Source organism: Bos mutus, chromosome 2, assembly GCF_027580195.1.
Source record: "Bos mutus isolate GX-2022 chromosome 2, NWIPB_WYAK_1.1, whole genome shotgun sequence".
NCBI classification, from domain to species: domain Eukaryota; kingdom Metazoa; phylum Chordata; class Mammalia; order Artiodactyla; family Bovidae; genus Bos; species Bos mutus.
Genome location: NC_091618.1, coordinates 130846987 through 130865034, shown reverse-complemented (window position 1 = coordinate 130865034; position 18048 = coordinate 130846987). Strand labels below are relative to the sequence as shown.

Below are 18048 nucleotides of genomic sequence, written 5' to 3'. Positions count from 1 at the left end.
ACATAGAGCTGGCAAGTGTGTGTGCAGTTCTCTGTCCAAAGGTGGACAGAGCAAGTCCACCTCTGCTGTCAATACATTTTAAAATCGTTGCTATTAACATGTAAGAGGGTCTTGGTTCGGCATTGGGTTTCAGGTTTTGTTTTGTAATGTGTGTGTTTACAATAGTTTTGAGATGTAATCCACATGCCATTGGTTTTGTCTTGGTTTGTTTTAAAGCTGATTTGCCAAAGTTTTCAGTTGTGTGGTACTTAAGCTTGCATACTGACCCCTAATTCTTCCCGTTTCACAGGTTTGGTGCCCAATGTCTCCTGAGTTTTACCGGGAGTATGTGGCAATCAAAACCAAGAAACGGATCTTGCTGTACACCATGAATCCCAACAAATTCAGAGCTTGCCAGTTTCTGATCAAGTTTCATGAAAGGAGGAATGACAAGATTATCGTCTTTGCTGACAACGTGTTTGCTCTGAAGGAGTATGCCATTCGACTGAACAAGTAAGAATGGAAAAGTTAGAGTTTGCCTCAAAAGCCCAGGTATCTTCCCCACGTGAGAGTGCAGAAGACTGTTTTTTTCTCGAAGCTCTCAGGAACTTGTTAGTATCTGAAGGCCTAGTTTTCTGTTCCCAGGGACCATATGAGACAGAGGAGCAGTGGTCAGAGTCAGAGGTTGGTGTGTATAGAAAAGAGGGCCTGGTCACTGTGAGCCAAGAGAGCAAGTGCTGCCTTGGAGCTGGGCTCCGAAGGTGGGCACTAGTTGGCATCTGGAGTTTCAGGCTGAGTGGCACTGTGACTGGAGATGCGATCAGACCACATGGACTAGGGGCCGGGAAGGCAAGGCAGACGGAACCAGCATCCCAGGTATGGCCCAGCATCTAGAAAGAGCTGCTCAGGAAACAGCCGGCAGAGTCCTTGTTACAGCCTCACCCAGATACTACTGAAAATTTGAAAATTTCCTGCCAGGTAAAGAGGAAGAGGCCTGTGCTTCTTTACACAGTGATACAGGGCTTCAGGTGCTGTGAGTGTAGCAGAAGACAAGGCCCTCCGGCCTGAATTTTTATGTCGCTGGGAGGGATGCATACAGGCAGCTGCTCTTCACAAGCTGTGATTTAATCATCACCTCAGCCGCAAGACATGATTGTGTTAGTCTCATAGACTAAAAACTGGGACACAGACTGAGTTTCTCAGATTTCTAAAACTGTGCCTTATTTAATGTAGGAAATATTTTATGTTTTATCAAATTAACATAGGCCGTCAAGAAAACTAGCAATTCCTTGCACCTGTCTTCCTAGTCAAAATTCCTTGTTCCCCAAAGATGGATACTTTCAACTCTTTTCTGTATTTACCTTCATATTTCTAAGTAATAATTTATATAGCAATTTCTTGATGATTGATTATAGAAATTGGTTATTAATTTCCTACCATGGGAGCTGTGGATTTAGCCCTCTTACATACATCATTCCATCCCCTACCTCCACTCCATCCCCACAAAATGTTTGGGGCCAAGTTAGTTTCAATGTTACATTTTTACATTTTTTTTTTATTAGTTCTGTTTTTTTTTTTTTATTGAAGGATAATTGCTTTACAGAATTCTGTTGTTTTCTGTCAAACCTCAACATGAATCAGCCACAGGTATACATACATCCCCTCCCTTTTGAACCTCCCTCCCATCTCCCTCCCCATCCCAGCCCTCTAGGTTGGTACAGAGCCCATTTGGGTTTCCTGAGCCATATAGCACATTCCTGTTGGCTATCTATTTTACATATGGTAATGTAAGTTTCCACGTTACTCTCTCCATACTTCTCACCCTCCCCTCCCCTCTCCCCATGTCCATAAGTCTATTCTTTATGTCTGTTTCTCCATTGCTGACCTGTAAATAAATTCTTCAGTACCATTTTTCTAGCTTCCATGTATGTGTGTTAGAATACGATATTTATCTTTCTCTTTCTGACTCACTTCACTCTAGGTTCACCCACCTCATCAGAACTGACTCAAATGCATTCCTTCTTATGGCTGAGTAATATTCCATTGTGTATCTGTACCACAACTTTATCCATTCATCTGTCGATGGGCATCTAGATTGCTTCCATGTTCTAGCTAATGTCAGTGTTACATTATTTTGACTCTGTAAGTATTGTTCAAGCCAAGGCAGGCAGTGTACTGTGATTACATTATTTCTTAACATGTTGTTTTTCCCTAGATTTAATAGTTGCCTTGTCATTACTTTTGCTTGGTTTTCTATGTAATTACTGAGTTATCCCTTTTCAGACTCCTCGTAAAATTCCCTCTCAGAAGGGTCAGATCCCTTCAGTGCTTCATCTTCCTGTCTTGCTCTGGTCTGCTGCTCTCTAGGACTCGAGATGCTGCCTGTCACCTTTGGGCACGCCTCTGATATCATCCTGGGAATTCCTTGTACCTCTTCCCTGTGTTGAAACCCCTGTTGCCACATCTCAAGTCTCCCCTTTTCTGGTCACTCATTTTGATGGAGTGTATCCTTTCGTAGATTTCTGAGAGAAGGTATGTAGAGGAAAATTTCATAAGAATTTGCTTGCAGATGTCATTATTCACTCTCACACTTGGTGAGTAGTTGATGGGGCCTCAGAATGTCAGAGGTAGGGCTGTTTTCTCAGCTTCCAATGCAGCTGTTTGTTTGCAAGCCTGCTTGATGCCCTTCTGACTCCTCTCTGTATGTGATCTATTGTGGTGATCATAGGTTTTCCTTCCCTCAAGAGGGTTTTAGAATCTTTTTTTCATTTTTGGAAGTTTGAAAACAGTGTGACTGGTGTGATCTTTTTTCTTTCATTACAATACATGCAGTAGACACTTTTCAATCTGAAAACTCATGTCCTTCAATTCAGAGAAGTTCTTTCTGTTTTTTCTTTGTTACTCATCTCTGTTTTCTCTTCTCTCTTTTTTTTTCGAGGGGTGAGAGGGCCGTGCTATGTGGCATGTGGGATTTTAGTTCCCCAACTAATGCCCCCTACATTGGCGTCTTAACCACTGAACTGCCAAGGAAGTTCCTTTTCTCTCATTTTGAATTCCTGCTGGCCAGGTGTTAGATCTTCTGGGCACCTTCTCCAATTCCTCCCTGCCCCATCCCACCTTTATTTTGGTTGTGCCATGTAGCTTATGGGATCTTAGTTCCTTGACCAGGGATTGAACCCAGGCTGTGGCAGTGAAAACACTGAATCCTAACCACTGGACCACCAGGGAACTCCCATTTTCTCTTATTTTTTATCCTTTTGTCTACCAACTCTATTGAAGCTTTTGTGAATTTCCAGGAGTTCTTTATTGTCAACTGTTCTTGTTTTTTTGAGCAAGTACGGTGTCTTCTCTGTGGCTATTAAAGCTTTCAAAGCTTTCTTCTGTTCCCTGCACCATCTCTCTCTTCTTCAAGTGTTTTGTTTCAGCTCTGTCTTTCGAGCCCATCTTCTGATTTTTGGTGATCTTTGGCTCTATTTTCTTACCTAAGGGTGAGTCACTGAAAAGCTGATTGGCCTTTCTGTATAGCTTGGTGGGTTTGCCAGCCTGTGGACCTCTCCATGATCAGGCATGGGCCTGGCTAGTTTGTCAAGAAGTTGCCAGATGCCAGTGTCTCAGGGTCTTTTCTTTTGGGCTGGAAAGTTTCTCCAGAGAGGAATCTTACCGTTTCCTAGATCCCAGCCTGTGGCAGGGGAGGGAGTGGGGAATCCCTGTCTTTCTTCACTCTTACTCTTGCTTAACCCTCAGCTCTCCCTGAGGGCAAAGGGTCTCCCTCAGTGTGTTCAGAATCTAGGCAGTACATCTCCAGTTTCCTGCCAGGTGGGCAGAGGCATGCTTGGCGGCGGGAGTTGGAATCCGACACTGTTCCTTACACATACACTCTGTCCGTCTTCCTGTCTGTAATCCTGCCCTAACACCGACCTTCTGAGGCAGCTGGTGATTAGATCTTGAACCCTTTTGTGTTCTGTATAGAAAACTGGCTTGTTTTATGTTGGCTCTGCTTTCCTGCCGGCCTGGGCTTCTGCTTTCTCTGTTCTACCCTTTTGCTCTACTATCTCTTAGAGTTACCACCACCTACCTCAGGATTCTTACATCTAGTAGGTGTTCAACAAATGTTAGGTCCTTTTTCTGGAGGATGGTTACCCTTCTGTTTCATTTCCTATATGAGGGAACCTTCCCTGTGGCTCAGACAGTAAAGAATATGCCTGTAATGCAGGAGACCCAGGTTTGATTCCTGGGTCGGGAACATCCCCTGGAGAAGGAAATGGCAACCCACTCCAGTACTCTTGCCTGGAGAATCCCATGGACAGAGGAGCCTGGCGGGCTACAGTCCATGGGTTCACAAAGAGCTGGACACAACTGAGCAACTGACATTTTGACTCAAACTGAGGGCTTGCTGCTATATGAGTTGTTTTTCCTGATGATGATCACAGAGAAGAATCACCTAAAAACCTAGATGTCAAGAGACAAGCTGTTCTGAAGAGTACAGATTCCCAACCTTTTTCACAGCATGAACATCCAGAAAATAATAAATTTGTAGGGTGCTCCAAACACTCTGGAAGCCAGGCTCACAGGATTGGGGAAGCATCCAGCTGTCCCAGGCTTCGCCCAGCTTCCCCATAGGCCAGGGGGCTGCTCTCTCGGCATCCCTGTTACCAGCTTATAGCACAGTGTCGGGAAGTGTGTGTGAAATAGCAAAAGCAGTGCTTCCTAGGCCTTCCAGGGAGCTGATGGGCCTGCACGGGGGAACAGCCACTTGAGTTCAGCGTCCTCTGGCTCCCAGCCTCAGGTGTACAGGTCTGAGGGCTCCTGGCAGGCGTGGGTCTTCCCCACAGCGTGGAGCCCGCCTCTGTTTGGTGTGGGGGGGCCCTGCGCACTTGGCTGCTGTCCTCGTTGTCCTTGTCGTCGTCACTCTCACTATCGTTACTGACCCTGTGGAAGCTACAAAAAGCACATCAGTACAGGAAGACTAGAGGAGTGACGCTGCCAGAGGCCAGGGGTGAGCCAGTGAGGTTGTTAGAAAGGGCTGTGCCCTTTGGCAGCTGGAGACTAGCGAGAAGTGCTTTGAACATAGCGTTACAGGGAGTCAGTGGGAAGAAGTCTGGAAGGGGTTCTTTTCTCCTTTCTTGGAGAATGCCTGTTTCACTTGGAAATGGTTCCTTCCAGGCTTTGGTTTGCAAATAGCAATGTTTTCTTTTTTTCCCCGTTGTGCTTCATGGAATCCAGGGGATTCTCCTTGTATAGACACTAAGCTTAGAGTGAGAGATGCTGAAGCAGGAAGGAGCACAGTCCAAAAACAAGAGAGTGAAGGGAGAATCTTGAAGAGAATGGTGACCTGCACCTTGGCTCAGGGGGAAGGGGTGGCGGCAGTGGGGGCGTGTTTTCTATGGGTCTCTTCCTGCTCTTCTTCCATGACAGAGGTCTTCCTGGGAGAGAGAAACCTTGCAGAGCTCCGTTTCCCTCTGACGTGCGTTCAGGACAGTTGAGGAGTGCTTCCGAGGTCTTCCTAACGTAGCTTTGTTCTTCTCTAGACCCTATATCTATGGCCCTACGTCCCAGGGAGAAAGGATGCAGATCCTCCAGAATTTCAAGCATAACCCCAAAATCAACACCATCTTCATATCCAAGGTCAGTGTGGCATGCAGCAGCCCGGGGCCTGGGGGCAGCTGGATGATTTCTGGGCAGTGCACTGGGGTTTGTTGAAGGAACATCATGCGTCAGTTTTCATTCCCGTGTGTCCAGTTTCTAGGGACACGGGAATGTTGTTTGGCGGGTAGTAGAAGAAGGAGATGTAGAGTTTAGTGTATACATTCTATATTCCTAATTCAAGGAGTATACACTCTAGCAAGTCCTTTTGTATGACTTAAGCTTTTTCTGCCTCTTTTGGGGATACAGGAATTTTAATTTGTATTTTTTTCGTATAAAGGGGGAAGTTCACTAAATACTCTGACAAAGGGAGGCATGTGGATGAGGTTCTCTTTGTGGGGTTGGAGATTCCTGCGGGCCGCGGGCAGCCTTTGTCCTGGCTCCTGTGTGCCTTGGGGGTGAGTGGTGAATGTGAACACAGTACAAGGTCACATAGGCCAGCTTGGTGACGGTTTCAATTTGCAGTCAGAAGTGGTAGCCTGACAGTGTAGAATAGTTGTTTAGATTAGAATGACCCAAAGCCCCAGAGAGATGAGATTTACCTATAACATGATCATAGATGGATCAGTAAGTACCAGCCTTTGATTTCTGTGTCTGGAGACCTTGATGGTGCTGCCGTCCCCCGTCCCCCAAGCTGGGGCAGCTGCCCTGAGCCAGGATCCAGCCCACTGCAGGCCGTGGGCCCTACCAGGTCACGTGTCCAGCTTGTGCTGTTGGCCTCAGTGGCCTCGAGTTAAGATTGTGGATGGTTTTGTGCAGACCTAGTTCAGTTGCAAAAAATGAAAAGCATCACTCAGAGTGTTGATCGGGCCCTCTTGTCTCTGGGCCTTAGCAGTTCGCACTAGGACTGTTGCTGAGACAGATGGTTAGGACCTGGGTCCTGACAGCTTCCGTAAGACAGCTCTCCAGAAGCACACTCGGTCCTAGAGACCTGCTTGCATCTGAGGGACCCTGGTATAGACTGAGATGGTAGTGATTGTTGTTCATAAATTATGTACAGAGCCTTTTTAAATTTGAGACTAGTTGAATTTTTTTTTCCTTTTTGTCTCACATATAAAAACCTTCCCAAGCTCACAGCTGTCTCATTTCTGCAGGTGGGTGACACATCATTTGATTTGCCAGAAGCAAATGTTCTCATTCAGATTTCCTCTCATGGTGGCTCCCGGCGGCAGGAGGCCCAGAGGCTAGGGCGAGTGCTCCGAGCGAAAAAAGGTACCTGCCCCGGGGCTCTCTTTTCCACCACTTCTGTCCGGTGCCTGTGTGATCGTGAGGGCGGGCTTGTGCTCCTGGGTTAGGTGGACTCTACAAGGGGGCGGGGCGGAGGGGGTTCCAAAGCAAGGACCCAGGCTCCTTGGCATTATTATTTCCATCTGGATGTTTTCCATGGCAGCTGTCTGGAACTCATAGTCTGAGCTGAGTGCTTATGTTCATGGAAAAGGGACCTGGGAAGCAGTGCCGAACGGTGTGCTTGTAGAGGGAGAAAGCAACGCTTTGGCCCCCAGTGGATGTATCGGAGCTGGAAGGTGCCCTCTGAACCTCGAGTTAAGAGTAAGGGGAGAGCTTGGCAGGAGCAGCCACGGTGGTTACCTCACTCCTAACCTGTGAAGAATGGTCCCCCGAGTGGCAGCTAATAGAAGCTTAGCAAATGAGGAAGCAAGAGGCATGGAGTTTCTGCTTGTTAATTGCAGTAAAGAGGCCTAGACCCCCATCATGGGCAGAGTAGAGACCAGTATTGCTGGCGTCCTCCAGCACCCTCCTAGGGCCATGTGGGTCCTACAGGAATGACCCAGGCCCTGTCCTCAAGGGAGTCACTCATCTCAGGAACAGCTTGGACTGTTAGGGTTTTTGAAAATGATAAGATTGATGAGCATTTGAGTATATTTAGGAAGCAGCTAACTGACTGTGATTACAATGGAGACAGGGCAAGCTGTAGGAATAGCAAACGTGGGCTTGGGCCCCAGACCAGCTGTGTGACCTTGGATAAGTGATTTGCCCCTCTCAGCAAAGCAAATCGGTTTCTCATCCAAAGCAGGACTGACGATCCTTATCGTTCAGGGCTATGAGGAGGAATGAGACTACAGTACAGAATACAGTAGTTGTTGTTGTTTAGTTACTGAGTGGTGTCTGACTCTTTTGTAACCCCATGGACTGTAGCCCTCCAGGCTCCTCTGTCTGTGGGATTTCCCAGGCAAGAATACTGGAGTGGATTGCCATTTCCTTCTCCAGGGGATCTTCCTGACCCAAGGATCGAACCAATCTCCTATACTGCAGGTGGATTCTTTACTGCTGAGCCACCAGGGAGCCCCCCAGAATGTAGTAGACTCTTGGATAAATCTGACTAATATATGTGAAAATGACTCTTTATTTACTTGTTACTCTTCATCACACAGAAACAAATCTAATTTGAACAGCTCTTTGATTTTGTTTTTTAAAGTACTGTTTGACTCATTATACAAAGCTAGTATTGCCCTGATATCAAAACTAGAAAAGTTCACTACAGAAAAGAAAAGGACAGGCCAAATATCCTATGAATACAGATGTAAAAATCCTCAAAAAAATACCAGCAAACCAAATTCAGCCCCACGTTAAAAGGATCATTCACCGTGATCAAGTGGGATTTGTCCCTGGGATGCAAACATACACAAGACACACAAATCAATAAATGCGATACCTCACACTGATAGAATTAAGGAAGAAAATTCATATGATCATTTCAGTAGATGGAGAAGAAGCGTTTGAAAAAATTCAACATCTGTGTGTAATAAAAACTCTTAACAAATTAGGTAAAGGAGGAACGGGTGTGCATGCTCACTCTCTCAGTCATGTCCGACTACTGGGACCCCACCGGACTGTAGTCCACTAGGCTCCTCTGTTGGTGGAATTTTCCAGGCAAGAATACTGGAGTGGGTTGCCATTTCCTCCTCCAGGGGATCTTCCCGACCCAGGGATCAAACCCATGTCTCCTGTGTCAGCCGCATTGACAGGTGGATTCTTTACTACTGAGCCAGCTGGGAATCCCATAGGAGGAAAGTACCTCAGCATAATAGAGGCTGCGTATGATAGGCCCACAGCTGACATCATACTTAACAGTGAAAAGTTTGAAAGGTTTTCCTCTAAGATCAGAAGCAAGACAAGGACACCCACTGTCATCTGTTCATTATACTGGAAGTCCTAACCAAAGCAATTAGGTGTGAAAAAGGCATCAGAATTGAAACAGAAGAAGTAAAATTTTCTCTATTTGCATGTGACATGATGTTACAGGTAGAAAACCCTAAAAACTTTACCAAAAAACTGTTAGATATATTCAGCAAATTCAGTAAAGTTATTGGATACAAAGTTAACATTAAAAAATCAGTAGCATTTCTATACACTTATGACAAATTGTCTAAAAGAAAAAAGTAAAACTATTCCATTTACAAGAGCATCAAAAAACAATAAAATATTTAGAAGTAAATTTAACCAAGGAGGTGAAAGAGCTACAAGACACTGACGAAAGAAATGGAAGAAAATACAAATAAATAGAAAGTATCCTTTGTTCATGGATTAGAAGAATTAATGTTGTTAAATCTGTATTACCCAAAGCCATCTTTAGATTGAGTGCAATCCCTATTAAGTCTTTACTGGCATTTTTAAAGAAGTAAAAATAGTATTCCTAAAATTTATATGGTACCACAGAAGACCCTAAATAGCCAAAGCAGTTCTGAGAAAGAACAAAACAAGAGGCATCACACTTCTGATTTTAAGTTATTTAATAAAGCTTTGGCTATCCAAACAGTATGTTACTGGTATAAAAACAGATTATAGACCAGTGGAACAGAATCCAAAGCCCAGAAATAAACCCATGCAAGAGAGCTGAGAATACCCAGTGGAGTAGAAGACAGTCTCTTTAATAAATGGTGCTGGGAAAATTGGATATCCACATATAAAGAATGCAGCTCCACCCCTATCTTTCACCACTAGCAAAAGCCCGCTCAAGATGAATTAAAGACTTAAGTACAAGACTGGAAACCATGAAACTCCTAAAGGAAAACATAGGGAAAAAATGCTCCTTTGACATGGATCTTGGCACTGTTTTTTTTGACTGCCAAGTCAATAGTTGACTACATGAAACTAAAAAGCATCTTCACAGCAAAAGAAATAGGCAGCAAAATGAAAAGGCAGGGACTTCCCTGGTGGTCCCAGTGGTTAAAACTCTGCCTTCCGATCAGGGGCCGTGAATTTGATCCCTGCCCAGTGCTCTTGCCTGGAGAATCCCGTGGACAGAGGAGCCTGGCAGGCTACAGTCCATGGGTCTCAGGACACGACTTAGGGACTAAACTACTACTACAGGGGACTGAGGTCCTATGTGCTGTAGGCAACTAAGCCCACAGGCCACGATGGGAAGGTCCCGTGTGCCACAGGGGACTGAGGTCCTATGTGCTGTAGGCAACTAAGCCCACGGGCCACGATGGGAAGGTCCCACGTGCCACAGTGACGGCCCTGCACGTCTCAACTAAGACCCGATGCAGCTGAATAAATAAATATTTTTTAAAAAATAATGAAAATGCAATATGTGGAATAGGAGAAAATACGTGCAACTCATTTATCTAATAAGGAGTTAATATACATATAAAGACTTCATACAACCCAACAGCAAAAAAAAAAAATAATTCAATTAAAAGCTGGGCAAAAGACCTGAAGAGACAGTTTTCCCAAGAAGATACACAAATAGCCAACAGGTACATGAAAGGTGCTTATCATCACTAATTATTAGGGAAATGCAAATCAACACCATGAGATTGCTTCACACCTGTTAGAATGTTATCAAAAAGTCAGTAGTTAACATTTGTTCATTGTCAAGGATGTAGAGGAATGGGAACCATTGTGTGCTGTTGGGAATGTAAATTGGTACAGCTGTTGTGGAAAACAGTATGAATGTCCCTTAAACAATTAAAAATAGAATTGGCGTATAATCCAGCAATTACACTTCTGGATGTATATCTGATAGAAATGAAGTCACTATGCCAAAGAGATATTTGTGCCACCATGTTAATTTAATGTCAGCATTATTTTCAATACCCAAGACATGGTATAAATGTTCATCAGCAGATGAATGGATGAAGAAAATGTGGTGTGCGTGCACGTGTGTGTCCATATATTGAGTTGAACAAAAAGTTCGTCCAGATTTTTCCATAAGATGTTACAGAAAAACTGGAACGAACTTTTGGGCCAACCCAATATAATAATCAGCCATAAAAAAGAAGGAAATCCTACCATCTGTGACAACATGGATGGGCCTTGACAATGTTATGCTAGTTGGAATAAGTCAGACAGACAAATACTATATGATCTCCCTTATATAAGGGATCTACAAAAAAACAAACTTAGAGGAAAAGATATCAGATTTGTGATCACCAGAGAATGGGGATTTGGGAGTGGGGGATTTGAAAGAATGTATTCAAAAGGTACACACTTTCAGCTAAATACGTACTGGAGATACGAAGTGCAACATGACGGCTATAGTCTCCACTGCTGTATGTTATACTTGAAGTTGTTCAAGAGTACATTCTCAAAGTTCTCATCACAAGGGAAAAGCCATTTTTTCCCTTTTTTTGTATGTGTGTTACTGTGAAATGACGGATGTGAACTAAAGTTACTGAGGTAGTCATTTTGCCATATATGTAAGTCATATCATTACGTGTCTATAGCACTATGTCATTTTTATCTCAATAAGACAAAAGAAAATATTTGTTATAAGATAATTAGCCCTTTTCTTTGCATCTCTGCGCTCTTGGAAGACAAACAATTGAATTCAGAGGCAGTACACAAATAATTAACTTACACTGAACTGTGAAGCAAAAACATTCAGATTTTCCTGCAGGACCAGATTTTTAGGTTACCTTGTTTCTGTGATAATTCTGTTGTGTCTTTTCTCTGAGCTTTTTATTCTTTTAGTAGTTTTAGCATAATATTTTCAGAAGGGTTATCCATATTGCAGCACCTGTTAGTACCTCATTCTTATTTATTGATGAGTACTATTCCACTGTATGAACTTTTAAAATCCATTTATGGACATTTGGATTATTTATACTTTTTGGCACTTAGAATAGTGCTGTTATGAAATTCATATGCAAATTTTGTCTGGACATAAGTTTTAATTCTCCTGGGTGTATCTTGGCGTGTAATTGTTGGTCATGTAGTAACTGTATGTTTAACAGTTTAATAAACTGCCAGGCTCTTTCCCAAGTGGCTGCACCATTTCACGTTCTCAGCAGCAGTGTGTGAGGATTTCAGCTTCTCCACAGCCTTGACGACAGCTGTAATCACCCTTTTTATCCTCGCTATTCTGTGGTGTTCGGCAGTATTTTGTCATGGTTTTGACTTGCATGTCCCTGATGACCAGTGCCAGTGAGCTTTCTCCATGTGCCCATGGACGCATGAATCTTCTTTGTATATCTTCTTTGGGGAAATGTCTATTCAGATCTTTTTTCCTGAATATAACTGGTTTGTCTTTTCATTATTGAGTTGTAATAGTTTTTTTATGCCTTAGGGGCAAATCCCTTATCAGATGTATGCTTTGTAAATGTTTTTCCCAATTCTGTGAGTTGTTTTTTCACTTTTTTTATGGTGTCCTTTGAAGCACCAAAGTTTTTAATTTTGTTGAAGTCATTGTGCAAAGTCAGGGCAGTGACCCCTCTGACTGCAATGCTCTCCCACTGCAGGACTTAACTTTTTTTTTTTTTTTTTGCCACTTTATTTTTTTTATTAACTTTATTTTTTAATTGAAGGATAATTGCTTTACAGAATTTTGTTGTTTTCCGTCAAACATCAACAAGAATCAGCCATAGCTACCCTTTTGAGCCGTGGACCCTTAGTTCCTGGAGTTCTGATGGCTCATGTCATCCTTTTTCATGCCCTCCCCCCAGGGATGGTTGCAGAGGAGTACAATGCCTTCTTTTACTCGCTGGTATCCCAGGACACACAGGAAATGGCTTACTCAACCAAGCGACAGAGGTTTTTGGTAGATCAAGGTTACAGCTTTAAGGTATGTATCCATTTTGGTCTCTGGTCAGAGTCGGACCGAGGCTTTTTTCTACCCAGCCCTCCATGAGAAGTGGGGGCCACTGTCAGCACAGCGTGGGACAGGTCTCCGGCAGGCACAGAAGTTAGGGGACTGGGGGCCCCGCCTCAGACTTCTGTTCTCCTTGCATGAACTGTGGGGAGCTTTGAAGGAAAAAGCTTGTGTAGGCTCCTCTCCTGCCTCCAACCTCTCAGAGAACAGGGCCTCTGAAGCAAGCAACATGTGGAGTCTCAGCTTGTTAACTTTTTATAGTCATCTTGCAAAAAAAAAAAAAAAAAGATCCCATTCGACGTTGGTGGGAAAATGTGCTAAGCTAGCAGGGCTTGAGAAGCCAGGGAGCTGTGGCCACCACTGCGTGAGTGTGAGCCCTTTGGGTTTCCTTTCTCAGGGGTCCCCGCCAGTAGCTGGGAGAGCTCTGTCCTTAGCCATCAGTGAGCCTCGGCTTCCGTGAGCCTCAAACATCAGGAGCCATCCACGAACTATAAATCTGGTATTCTAATAACTTGGGAAACTCTGAAGCTTTGGCTGACTTTCATTGGTGAAAGCATTTGCTTGCTTTCCTCTTGACACAGATAGTAAATTTATGCCAGGATTTAGTATCCCAAAGGGTTTTTTTTGTGTGTGTGTGTGGAGGGTACTGCAAGCAGGGGACTGAAAGGGCGTTTTAGAACATACAGGTTCCCAGGTTCCTGATTTGTGGAAGCCTGTAGGCTGCCTCTCCAGCTACTTTAAATTGTATCTTTCTCAAATTGGTTTAGAGTAGAACTAATCAGGGAACTAACAGAGTTCCCTTTATCACCTTAGACAAGAGGACAGGGTTGTCCGACCCTCCTCTTTCAGTCAGAGGCAGTGACACTTTTCAGACTTCTCATGCTGAATTCTAGTTCAGGACACTTGGCACAGTTTTTCGAAGGATTTTCACTGCAACCTTTTTATCCGTCTGTATAACATTTGTGGTGAGAACAGCACTCGTACCTTCTGATTCCCAGGGGAGTCATAAGGGTAAGAGAAGCACTGAATCAGGAAGGGCTCTGGGTTCTTGACAGGTGAGCTTGACAAAGTGCTGAGCACGTGGTGGTCTGTGTTGGCTGGAGCTGCCTTTGCGAGCCTCACCTTCAAGTCTGCCCGCCGAGAGCAGCCAGGCTAGGGTTCCCAGAATCATGACCCTGGGGAGGAGGCCAGGGCAGAAGTGTCCCGCATCTGTCCTCCAGATCTGTGGCCACCTGAAGGGCTTAGCCAGGTCCTTCCTTCTAGGAATTTTCTTTTAAAATTACGTGAAAATTAGAGGGGGGAGCAGAAAAGAAGTTCCCTTCACGTAATCAATCCTCACTTTCTGCAGGTATAAGTAGGCCTTGTAGTGAGTTATCCCCAAGGAAGTGAAAACCAGATCTCCACCCTGCTGCTGTCTTTCTCTTTTAGAAAAAATATCCAATCATTTGTACATGCCCCTTCTGCTGGAAGCCCTGGGTGCCAGGCCTGGAGGTTGGATACCTTCTTAAAGGGCAACAGTCTGTGCCCTTCAGTTCTTGCTCCCTCCCTTTACCTGGTGCAAGATGGGAAAGCTACTAGAATGGTTCCTTGGAGGTTGCCAAGATCCCTGGAGATCTTCTGTAAGTGGTTATTTAGGTGCCATGTGTTGGGAGCAGATTTCCCTAGAATTTGCTGAACCTTTCCTGCCTTGCAGTCCTTGGCTGAGCTCCTTGTTGAGGTGGCTCCCGAGGCTGGGCTCTGCACTGCCAGAGAGGAGCTCTCTGTTATTAGGCAGCTTCTCTGCTGGGCCTGAGTGAGGAGCCGACCAGACCAGATGAGCCCAGGAGAAGGTGGGATCGGGCCAAGGGGGAGAAAACAAGAGGGTTCCTTCCGCTCTACAGGTGATCACCAAGCTTGCTGGCATGGAAGAGGAAGACTTGGCATTTTCAACGAAAGAGGAGCAACAGCAGCTCCTACAGAAGGTCCTGGCGGCCACTGACCTGGATGCTGAGGAGGAGGTGGTGGCAGGCGAATTTGGCTCCAAATCCAGCCAGGTGAGTGAGTAGGTGAGGCTCCAGATGTCCGTTCTCCTGAAGGACAGAGTCTTAGACACCCATACAGCTTCACAGTTCTGTGTGTGTATGTGCCTCTGTGGTTTTTTAAAAACTTGGAATACATGGGAAATTGTAGCGAAGGAAATAATAGAAATTATCCCTGTTAGCCTTTCTGTGTGTCTGTCTTATTTTACGTGTCTGAGCCCATGGTAGGTGTAGTTGTCTCCTGCGGCGCTCACGTAATAGTCAGGCGTAAGTGTTTGTTAGTATTTGGATGTTGGAGCCCAGGCTCCCGCTAGGGTGGTGGTGGCAAGGAGTGTGACGGACCTGGGGCTACCCCTCTTGGCCTTGGGTGAGTCACCTCACCCCAGCTTCCTCCTCAGTGATAACACAGCCTTCCGGCCTGTAAGACAGGACTGAGAAAGAACTGTGTTGTAGTTTCAATGCATGTTTTGAAAAATTTAGAGTTCTCTGCAAGTGTTCAACTTTTCAGTAATTCTGCGCATACTTACCGAATGCCTGTTTTTGCGCCGGCAAATATAGTATGGTATAACTGATGAGAGTATCATGGTGAGGAATTCGTATCTGGCCCTTCCAAGGAGAGAAGTACTGTTTGATCAGGTGCTTTTGAAACTAAGTTGGCGGTAGAGCCGCAAGGTGAGTGACAGTAGAACAAGGGAATAAGGAAGCCGTCGCCGGGAAAGGTGCTGTGCGCCCTGAGACCTCCCTGTCCCAGCGCCGGCGGCTGGGGGCTGGATCTTCTCCAGGCACCCTCCATGGGTGCCCAGGGAAGCTTCCGGTTTTTGTCCGAAGGTGGTGTCAAGTCAATTCCGCTTCACAGTGGGTCACCTAAGGTCAGGCTGCAGAAGGTGTGGCTTCAGTGCCCGTCTGCATCCTTTGCTTGTAATCTGGTGCGAGTTGTGTGCCAAGCACTGGGCCAGACCCTTCTTGACCTGTGTGATTTCCGTTCACACCACATATGTCAAGCAGACGTGGTTATCCCCATTTTACACGTGAGTTCATTGAGTTACAGACATTCAGAACTTGCCCAAGGCCATTCAGTGAGACATAGAACCAAGCCTGGGGCTTTCTGAGTTTCTACTTGATTCAAGCCTTATGGTAGGGTCTCAGGAGATTTGAAGGACTCCTGCCCTCACTGTTAAGATTCTGTTTAGAAATTGCCATGAAGAGAGGCAGTGTGGTATTACGGTTAGGTACAGGGAATCTAAGCCTGGGTTCACGTCCCATCTCTTAAAGAGTTCTGTGCTCTTGGACGAGTTACTTCATTTCTCCATGTTTGTTTCCTCTTCTGTAAAATGGGCATTAGAATGATCGTGAGGATTCAGTAAGTTACGACATGTAATAAATAAGTATAAGCTGCTTAGAATAATACTTGAGACATACTATGCAGTCAGTAAATGTTATTTTAAAAATTATAAAATCTATGAAACTCATAAATTTATAAAACTTACTATGATTATAAATGTAGAAGGGAGGGTGTTTCACCTTGGAAACTAACGGCGGGTTGGGTCCCCCTGCAGGTGTCCCGGCGCTTTGGCACGATGAGCTCCATGTCCGGGGCCGACGACACGGTGTACATGGAGTACCACTCATCGCGGAGTAAGACTTCCACTAAGCACGTGCACCCGCTTTTCAAGCGCTTCAGGAAATGACGCCCACAGGGGCATGTGGCTGAAGGCTGGATGGCCAGCACCAACGCTGGAACAGGATTTTAAATGTAGCATTTTCTTTCTACATCTATGTTCTTTCCAATAGCATTGGCCAAACCAATCTAGATTCAAGTATCTGTTAACCATGTTGAAGAAAATGCATCAAGAGCTTGATTCTATCTTCCTGGGTCATCCAGGGTTTAAAAGTGGGAGTGGGGAGACTATATTTTTGGGAGTTTTTTTTTCAGACCACTTTTCAGAATTTTGGGGGAGTGTTCATTATTGTATATAAAAATTTTGTAATATTTAGGTGTATTTATCTTAATGTTCTCCTGAATAAACAGAAATGGGACATTTAACCACTGTTCATTATAGATGTTCTTATGAGCCTTGCCATCAGTTATGTCTAGATGACAAACCTCCAGCAGGGCCTCAGTTGGTGGCAGGCCCAGAGGAGTAAGATGGGAAGTAAGTTCCCGTCTGCAGGGAGCACCGGAGAGACGAGAAGACTTGCCAGTTAGTGTGCTGTGTGGCCGGGGAGGCCCTGTGAGCCTGTGACGGTGGTCCAGAGCGAGCAAGGACTTTGAGCAGCTTGCAGTGCTGCCTGGCCCCTGGTCAGCTCACGTGTGTTCCCCGGGAGGTACCCACAGCTGGAGGCCCTCTAGGTCACCTGAGGGCCATCACCCCCTTTGGGATCCACAGTGCACACAGGTCCTGGTGGTTGATCTTCTCTGAGAGAATGATCTCTTATTTCTCCCTCAAGATACATTGTTGATGTTGCTGGAAGGCTGGATTCGTCTTCTAACAGCATTCCTAGAACTAGAACATTCCTCTTCTAGTACCCTTGGATCTTTTTTTTTTAATTAATTAATTTTAATTGAAGGATAATTAGATAATTACTTTAAAATATTGTGATGGTTTTTGCCATACATCAACATGACCCTTAGATCTTTAATGGCTGGTTCCTTTATTCTGAAAAATGTCTCTGGGCTTTTTTCCTTATTCCTAGTATGAAAGAAAAGGTGTTCTTTCATACCATAGAAGACAGACAGGCATGCGCAAGGTCCTGAAGAGTGTGTTCCAGCGTCTTGAGGAGGCTCATTCTGTGTGACTAAGGCTTCTCAAGAGTCCTGCCTGCCCCTTGCCGCTGGGCAGCAGCGTTTCCATCTGTCAGTGCCCTCCTGGGCAGAAGACCACATTCATTTTGTCAAGAGTGCTTTTAAGCAAAAGCCACTTTCCCTGAATTCCTCTTCTCTGAGCTGACCTTTTGGGACAAACACACTGTTAAAGTCTGGCCGGCAGTTGGTGCTGACCCACAGAGCCAGCTGCTTTGTCCGTTCAAACCCTGGATATGGCCCCGGGCAGCCAGACCTTCAGGCCCTGTGAGCCAGACCTCTGCTCAAGCGCGGCTGTGCAGAGGCTGCAGACCAGCCCGTCACTCACCGCAACGGGTGGCTCCCAGCTGTCTCAGGCTGGACTTTAACCAGCATTGTTTCCAGATTCTCGTATCCTGTCCCACCTGTATGCTTGAGATGCTCAAGCAACAGCGAACACTTGCATTTTCGTTTCTGTCCTTGTTGCTTACTGTTTTCGTGTTCTTTAACGTATCCATGGGTGATGTCAAGTTGTACCCAAGCTCTGTGATCCTGGAAGACAGAGACAGCATGTTAAA

At 45.1% G+C, this 18048-nt stretch overlaps 1 protein-coding gene across 1 annotated transcript in view; it reads left to right on the top strand.

The window, feature by feature from the left end:
* ERCC3 (ERCC excision repair 3, TFIIH core complex helicase subunit) overlaps positions 1-16744 on the top strand; it is a 30163-nt gene extending 13419 nt beyond the window's left edge. Inside the window, 6 exon segments of the mRNA XM_070359754.1 lie at positions 290-492; positions 5508-5604; positions 6717-6834; positions 12528-12646; positions 14554-14706; positions 16248-16744. Of these exon segments, the coding sequence (XP_070215855.1) occupies positions 290-492; positions 5508-5604; positions 6717-6834; positions 12528-12646; positions 14554-14706; positions 16248-16379 (822 nt within the window). The 3' untranslated portion in view covers positions 16380-16744.
* The last annotated feature ends 1304 nt before the right edge of the window (positions 16745-18048 follow it).